This window comes from Dermacentor andersoni, chromosome 3 (assembly GCF_023375885.2).
Source record: "Dermacentor andersoni chromosome 3, qqDerAnde1_hic_scaffold, whole genome shotgun sequence".
NCBI lineage: Eukaryota > Metazoa > Arthropoda > Arachnida > Ixodida > Ixodidae > Dermacentor > Dermacentor andersoni.
In genome coordinates this window covers 44,456,504-44,464,728 of record NC_092816.1, presented here as the reverse complement: position 1 = coordinate 44,464,728, position 8,225 = coordinate 44,456,504, and the positions used below count along the sequence as shown (strand labels likewise).

The 8,225-nt window shown below is 49.2% G+C and overlaps 1 protein-coding gene across 1 annotated transcript; it reads left to right on the top strand.

Annotated features, from left to right (window-relative positions):
* The first annotated feature begins 587 nt into the window (after nt 1-587).
* On the top strand, nt 588-5,719 carry LOC126520695 (uncharacterized). Its single transcript, XM_055078237.1, has 3 exons — nt 588-1,076; nt 3,489-3,517; nt 4,235-5,719. Exons 1-3 carry the CDS (start codon nt 692-694, stop codon nt 5,009-5,011), a joined length of 1,191 nt encoding a protein of 396 aa, XP_054934212.1. The 5' UTR covers nt 588-691; the 3' UTR covers nt 5,012-5,719.
* The last annotated feature ends 2,506 nt before the right edge of the window (nt 5,720-8,225 follow it).

The window sequence follows — 8,225 nt, the reverse complement described above, 5'->3', positions numbered from 1 at the left end:
TGGAAGTATTATAGGCTTTGTCAACGCGCTGAATATGCCGGATCCCTGTAAATCAAGCTCGCATGGCGTGAGCTGTAGCTGCGCGGGGATACTGGCCGTTGCAGTCGATTTCAATATGGCTAGACTACGAATCTAATTATCGATACAGACATATTTCTGTGGTAAGATATAATGAAGAGGTGTTTAAACGAATTACTCGCTTGAATTAAATATTTGATTGAAGAAATATCGCTACGCTACTAATGCTATATATTGCGGTAATAACAAGACTCGTACTGCCTGAAACGCACTTTACATGATGAAACAACCTCAAAGGCCACGTTCGCGCCGATAAAGATGAGCCCTGCCTGGAATACATACACTCTTGTGTGGCGCTACTATGTACAACGCGCGGGTCAATGACCTACGGACAATTGCATAGCCAGATCACGCGCCGCGGTTAACAGGTTGGATTATTGATTACTGCGCGGCGCTTTGCACTTCCGTCTTTCAATCCCACGGCAACGAAAAACCCAAAGCGCGCACAGCTTCGTCGCGCTCCAATTCCGTTGAGAGCGCGGAAGCAGACGACGCGACGCCTGCGGTAGCGCGTCGTCTGCTACAGATTCGTCGCCGATGCCAGCCAACTTGACGATTACTTGTCGGCGCTGAAGAAGCAGTAGCTCCGACATGACACTTTCCTGATGTCAGCATGCCGCTGTGGAGGACGAGGCTCGCCCTGTGGATCCGTGAGAACCCGTATTTCGGCCCGCTTTTCATTCGCGTGACACTGAGCTTAGTTCTGGTTCTTTACCTGAGCTTAGGAGCGTCTGTGTTCATGGTTCTGACTAGCGGGGACGAAGACTGGGACGTTTCCACTGTTGCCGAGCTGAGGAACAGGACTGCTGAGCGCCTGATCGGCAAGCTGAAGACGCTAACATCTAGACCCGAGGCGTGGAATCGCGCAGTGATTGAATATCTGGTCGAATACGACGAGAGAATGTCTGGCGTCGACCACAGGGGGTGTGCAACTGGAAGAGAACCGTGGTCGTTTTCCGATGCCATGCTCTTCAGTCTGGTGCTTCTGACGACGTCAGGTGAGGAGTTAATTTTGACTTTATTTGCTGCTTTGAATAACCAATACTTGGAAAGAAAACATCAAAATGGTGTAGACACCTAATACTACGACCAAATGTATTCCGTTAACATGCTGGATGGAGTTAATTGTCAGTGGGTGGAGTCGTTCTGTTGAACATGAGGTTGCGGGTTCGATCCCGATGACGGCGGAATACAGAAACACTCTTGTGCCGGCCACTGTGCCCATTGCATGGGTGATCAAAATTAATCGATCCGCTACTACGGTCTGCTTCGTAGTGACATCGTGGGTTTTGATACGTGAAACTCCAGATTTTAATTTTGATTATCATAATCGCTAATCGTGCATGCGTGCTAATTCGCTGAACACGTCGCATATGCGCGACAGCTGCAGAAAAGGCTCCCATATCTTTAACCATATAATTGTCATAAGAACTGTGGCCATTCCTTATGGCCAAATTGCAACCGCATGTACCTTCAGTGCACCAGTAAATTTACTTATAGTCGAACAGCTCTAATGTGAGCTAATGTGGGGTTTATGCTTCGAACCTGAGAAATTACACGCTATACGCGTGTTCTTTGTTATGCATTAAAAACGTGCGCAGCTTGCACTAGTGGTGCAAGGCTGGAGTCGACAGCGGAGCTTGTGATTACCTAGCTTTTACGTGGCTTGCCTAAGTTGTTTGTAGGTTTTGCGAGGTTATGCTAGGTTTTGCTAAGTTGTTGGTAAGCTTGGCTAAGCTGTTTCTAGGTTTGGCGAGGTTATAGAAGGCTTGGCTAAGTTGTTTCTAGGTTTTGCTAAGTCGCACAGCATACATTGCGCGATAGCGATCGTGTCTGCAAAGTATTACATCGCTACGCGCCACGGAATTATCTGAAATTTCAAACCGAACGCCGTTTTTCTTTCTCCTCGCGGCCGCCGCGCTCCAAGCCGGAGGATGACGTACTCGCGTGCCTGGCCTACGTACTGGTGTCCGCAGTGTGACGTCGCTCGTGGTGACACGTGACTTCGAGAATTATTCAAGATATTTGTTATCTGGTGCTATCTGTTGCTTGAATTGACGAATTGAATTTCTGAGAAATATTAAAACACAAAACGGAATGTCTTCGTGCTTTTTCTTTTATTTCGCACCGAAGCAAGAGAGACGTACTTCCACTTCGTCTGCTTGTTCCCACGGTCGTGCGGTCACGTGCGCAGGTACCGAAACTATGCGATTTTCTACCGTTCTCCAGCACGTGATCACGCTCTACGATCCGCTTGTTCTGCCTCAGTATTCGCGTAACACTGAATTATACCGCTAGTCATGTTTCCTTGTGCACAGCGCGCAAAATCGTGCGCTGCGCGAATGAGACAACAGCTCGCGCACGACGCCGTCAGCGGAAGTGCGTAGCGCCGAAGAAAAAAAGCGGGGAAAAAAAATTAAGACGGGCCTGTGACGCACGCGTCACGCGGTCCTCGAGGTCCGGTATGGGAGAACGCAGGGAAGGAATTTCGCTTGCGGAGGCTAGACGGGGCTAGTGGAGAGAGTGTCTTGCTTTGCAGTGGAGCCCGCCTGCTGAAATCATGGGTTCACGGCACTGAAATATTTCTATCTCGGCTATTAATGTGCCGATTTGAAAAATTTTGCGGCAGAACGCTCCCCGAGGACACGTAACAACTTCCAGCGTATAACCGAAATTTTCTATGGGGCCTGGTGAGGGGCCCTTTAAGTGCCAAGATCAATATCAGTTCGAACTTCACCGTATGTCCCGTATATTACGGTATATTCGCGTCCAGGTATATATGTTTGCAGACGTAGAGTTTCCTACAACTGTATGGAACTCTGTCTGCAGGTATAGTATCCGAAATATGCGACACCTTTCCATTTCTTTCTGTCAACATGACCTTGCAACGTACACATCGCCGAATTAGCCTCGTGCGAAAGTGGCCAGAGTCCTCGCTTGCATCTTAACAACGCAGTAGGATGGAAATTTGGTCGAGTTGGTACAACTGCCTTTTGTGGCAACATCGCAAGAAAGACAGGACACAAAGAAGCTGACAGCGGTACAAGCGCTGTCCCGTGGTTCCAATATCAGTAGCTCTCAAAAAGAAAAGACAGAAAATCATTGCTTAGCAGCAGCAGATCCAGCGAGTTGGAATTTATATACAGCGAAGCTTTGTGTGAGCGCGTAAGGAGTCGAAACACGATACACACACACGCACACACAAGCGCCGTCGCACACAAATTATACGGAACCTTTCGTTAAGCGGAGTTGCCGACTACTAGCGATCACGACGGACGTCTTGAACGCATCATGGTTTCAGAGGGCAGCATGCACATACGTACCACAGCGCAATTCGAATACATTCTATCCGCGAGAAGCGTTTACTTCCTCCAGCGCAACAGCCGTACGGCCTGTCCATTGGGCCACAGCTGCTCGCAAGCGCTGCAGAGACCTTACCGTAAGCCTTGCCTTCTTCCCTCGTACAAGCTCGAGCATTGCAGTCACGTCGCATAGCAACAATTCGCTCATAAAAGCGAGGACAGGCCAGTTTTCCTCGTCGTGGCAACTATAGCACTTTGATAGTGATGTTGCAGCGCCTTCAGGATCGTCCCAAGGTCGCAACAAAACAAGTTGTAACGTTTGCTCGCCGAAGTAATAAGTCAGTACACGCGGCATTACGACCATCGTCGTGCCGGTGTTGTGACCGTTGTCACAAAACGCTCGCGTCACACACACACATGTCACATTTCACACATGTCACACACACGTATGTGTTGCGCGACACCCGGTAGCCAGTTACCTGAATAATAATTCAAAAAAGAAAGCTTCGGATATCACCGATTTACATATTGCGTGAGATGTTCATAAATTTTTCTATATTTCGATTTTCTGGACGTGCGAAAACGCCCGTATCTGGTGTTACAAATTACCACGAGCTTTCTCTACGCTAAGCGTAAAAGAACTCCACCAAGTTGGCAATACGCATCTGCGCAGTCCCCTGCATATACTTCCAGGTCACGAACGGCACAAACGGAATGCGTCTGTCAGAGTGACATTCCTGACAAAGGAACCGCACGCTAGATGACTATTATCGCTGGGGGGAATGCGTAAGACTCTCCCAGAGGTGGTGTAAACGTGCTAATTAACGCATTGGCATATCGCTTGGGTCAAATAGTTTAACGAGTTTATTTCTCTTTACATACATACCACCTTCAAACCGCTGGCGTTTGCTTCCGCAGGTGGCTACGACTATACCAAGACGTCGACCGCCGTGAAGGTCGCCATCGTGGGCTACATCTGCTTCGGCGTTCCGCTCCTCTTCGGCTGGCTTCTGCTGCACGGCAAGACAGTGGCGCAGACGTGGCTTCTCGCGTGCGCGAACGCCTACCGGCTCTTCACGGGCCTCAGAAAACGCTTCCGGAGCGTGAGTCCGGGATCCGAGACGGAGGACGTTCCCGCGGCAACGCCGCCAACGCACGCGACGACGCTCTTCCGTCCAGAACTTTCGATCGTGTCCGGCCACCTCAGCTACGCGCAACTGGCGCCCAAGGATCGCGGGAGCAGAATTCGCGTCGTCAGCGTCGGGACTCCACGGGGGACGACGGTGGTCGTCAACCGCCGAGCCCTGACGGCCGCTGCCGCGGCGCTTTTCTGCCTCTTTCTCCTCTACGTGGTCTTCGGTGCCGGTGCCATGGCCGCTTCTTCCTCCACCGGCTCGGGAGGACAGACGACGTTCGACGGCTTGTTCTGGATCTTTCTCCAGTTCACGACGACGAGCTCGAACCCGTACGCCACCTTTGGCACGAGCCCGGGCGCTCGAGGAGGCTGGGCGCTGTACTATGCGGTGGGAGCTCTTCAACTGGCGGCGGTAGCGTACATGATCTTCGCGCTGGTCACGTGGAGGTGTGCGTTCTGTGCCGACAACTGGACGGCGCAGTCCTCGCAGGCTTAAAAGGGTCCCTGCGCCATATCAACGCCGCGGAGCGGGTGGCATGGTCTAAGCATTTGACCAAGGATAACAGGGCTCCAGTCGCTTGCAGAATTGTTACGTAGTAGCCGAGTAAAAAAGGTTTTGTTGAGGCTTTTTATTAGGGCACTGCAAACGCTTTTTGAAGATAGTAAGAAAACATTTTCTATCTGTGCACTATGCTGCCGCGAACATGTGAACCGAATATTATTCCGCTGCACCTAGCACGGAGCCTGCTAGCTCGCATAACCGCTAGTCCTCCCCTGTGGCTTTTGGGCCCCCATCCCCTGTCCCCATTCTTTTTCTGCCGTATGTTACGTCAGCAGGGTGTCTACCAAGTTGACATTTCCAAATTCCCTGAGTTTTCCAGGTTTTCCCTGGGTGATGCAGAATTGTTTTATGTAAAGACGGGCTGAAACCATATCGCCCAATGCTGTCACTCTCTAGTAAGCATATGAAAAAGAAATTAAAAAATGCTACTTAATCCATTTTGAATACTAAGGAGTAGTGTTTATGTTACTCAAAAAGAGAACAGAAGGGAGGGGTTAGTAAAATGCACAGCAAATAAAGTGTCTTCGAACAAAAATTGCAAATCAAGTCGGACATTCTCAAATACGAATAAAAAGGAGATGCATACAGAAGCAAATATTTTCGAATATGAGCTATTTCTATGAACTGATAGCAAGCTCAGCGGTATGAGGCCCGAACTTTGTCACGATTCGCTCAACAACTGTCCTGACATACGCTCAGCCCGCGCACGACGCCTCAGTGTTGTGTTTCACTGCTTTAAAGAGTATTTTGGTTTGGATGAGGGACACCTGCATCTCGGCATCAGCCAACACTTCGTTTTTTGAGCTCAAGCTCCATCAAAACGGCGGTAGCACGTTTCCCTTCCCGTTCATTCCTCAATGCGTAAGTGCTTTCTGTTCTTGTCCTCCTTCCGCCACTCGTTCGCCCCACGGACCATTTGAAGCATCTTCTTGGTCAGCTGCACAGTCCAGGTCCGATTTTTCGAACTCCTAAGGGGCCGCGAGAACGTCCGAGAAATCGGCCAGTTGGAAAAAATAAATGCATGTCATTTACTACCCTGAAGGGCCCAAACCGCCACAGGCACATTCGAAAATGCTCTGAAGGCCTGTCGGCACGCGTATTAGGCATATCGGTGCTCGTACTGTGACAGGAAATACCGGATGCACGCGTGTATAATTAAGGAACATATACTGTGTCACGTGGCAATAGCGCTTTCCCACGCTTGTTATGCTTCACTGCAATACTTTTGCGTGTGCTTCACCAACTAACATTTCTGTACGAAGGCGAAGCTGACTTTCGGAAACCGGTATTATGCAACGCACCGTGCTTTCCAAGCTTCTAAGCCAATAGCGAGTGCCACAAAGGCGGAGTCCATGCCATTGCTGACAGCAGCGAATTCTTTCAATAAAAAACACGGCACCCAACGGCAAGAAGCTTCATAGCCAACGTCGAAGCAGCTAGGTCTAGCGTCGCCGCAGTGGTGGCTACGGCTGCCAGCGGATCTGCGTGCGAGAGTGCCGGTTCGAGGCGGCAAGGTAATCAAAATGGCAGCGGTGGTGGCTTTGATTAATGCCGTTTCGGACCTGCGGTCACGGCAAAACGTCCGGAAAATCGGATGGCAACGAGTTGTTGCGTCCGAAATTTCAGACGCTCTGATACATTGACTCTATGGGGTACGTGGTGGTGCCGCGAAGCCGTCCAAATTCTCGGGAATCCGGAAAGTCGGTCGTTGACTGTAGTGGCAACTCCTCCAGCAGACGACAGGACGTCAAAGACGATTCATTACGATTCTTGTCTGTTACTCGAGCCAGCATTACCGCGGCTTTCGACCCTTTCAATAAAATTACAGCTAATTTTACCTGATAGAGGCACAAATTCCCTGAGTTTTCCCTGAGTTTTTCCAGACTACTCAAAACCTCTGAGAATTACCTGTTTTCCCGGTTGGCAGACACCCTGGTCAGCCATGATATTACAACCAGTGCGACTTCCTACATACATCCCATCCATTGGGTGATTGCTCAAGTAAAAGCTTGCACATGCATGCGCATCCATCTGGACGTTCTAGTAAATGTGCTGTGCTCGTACTGTGGGTTACCCGAGAAACACACGGACAAGATTGAAGGCGCGCATCTGTCGCTCTTGTGTTGGATGTGCCTTCCTTATTGTCGGCGTTTTTCTCATGGACTCCATAGTATGAATCAATACCAACTTTCAGTTCTTCTGCTCCTTTGTCACTATCACAAGCTTAATGCCGAAAGAAGAAAACGAGAAGAGTCGTAGGCAGGGCATTGCTACTGGCCCTGGATAGGAACCGGCGAGTTAAGGGGCAATGAGGAAAGTAAACATTGCACTCATTCTAAAGTCCATTTCAAACATGTTTTGTGAATATGTATATTCACAGAAAGGTATCGCACTCATTCCAGTGCATTTCTCAGGATCCGAGAAGTGTTCCAGTGCCTGTTCAATAACTTAGTAGTTGGGAATGCTTGCCTGCCTGTATCATTTATGGTCTTTCACTGAACCAAGCCTGTCAAGAGGATTTGCTGCTTAACAAAGCCCCACCCACAGATCAGCACTTGTTTGCTTGTTCTTGTGCTCGTCGGCACAAACGCGCCCCATTTCATCGTCACATAGAACGGAGAAAATATGTGTAGCTGTGGAGAAATGACAAGCATACTGTATAGTTACAATGTTGAGACAACACCAAACCCAGAATGGTTTTGACTGGCAAAACATGCAACAGCACAGAGGTTTGACTGCGTTTCAAAGAGTAGTAACTGCATGTGAGAAGTTTACAACACTATTATGTAAAGTTTTGCAACTGTAATCACTCTTTTACTGATCTTGTTTTAAATGTGCAGTTTGATGTTGTTTCTCCACAATACGTTTCCTTCATCAATCAAAAAATAAAAATTATTGGGTCATGTTGTCCTCATGAGCCAATGCGATATTCCCGTGGAATGTAGAAGTTGTGGACACACTCTGTGTCTATTTAATCATATGTTCTGGCTGTGCCCCAAGCAAAGGGCCTCGGATCTCAACAGTGAGGAGGACTGGAGTCGGCGTATATCCAGCGAAGTCCTCCAAGATCAACTCCTGGCCACCCGGAGAGCTCACGACATCGGGAAAGCCTTTGGCCTACCGGTGCCTACGTGGGCGGAGCCACCAA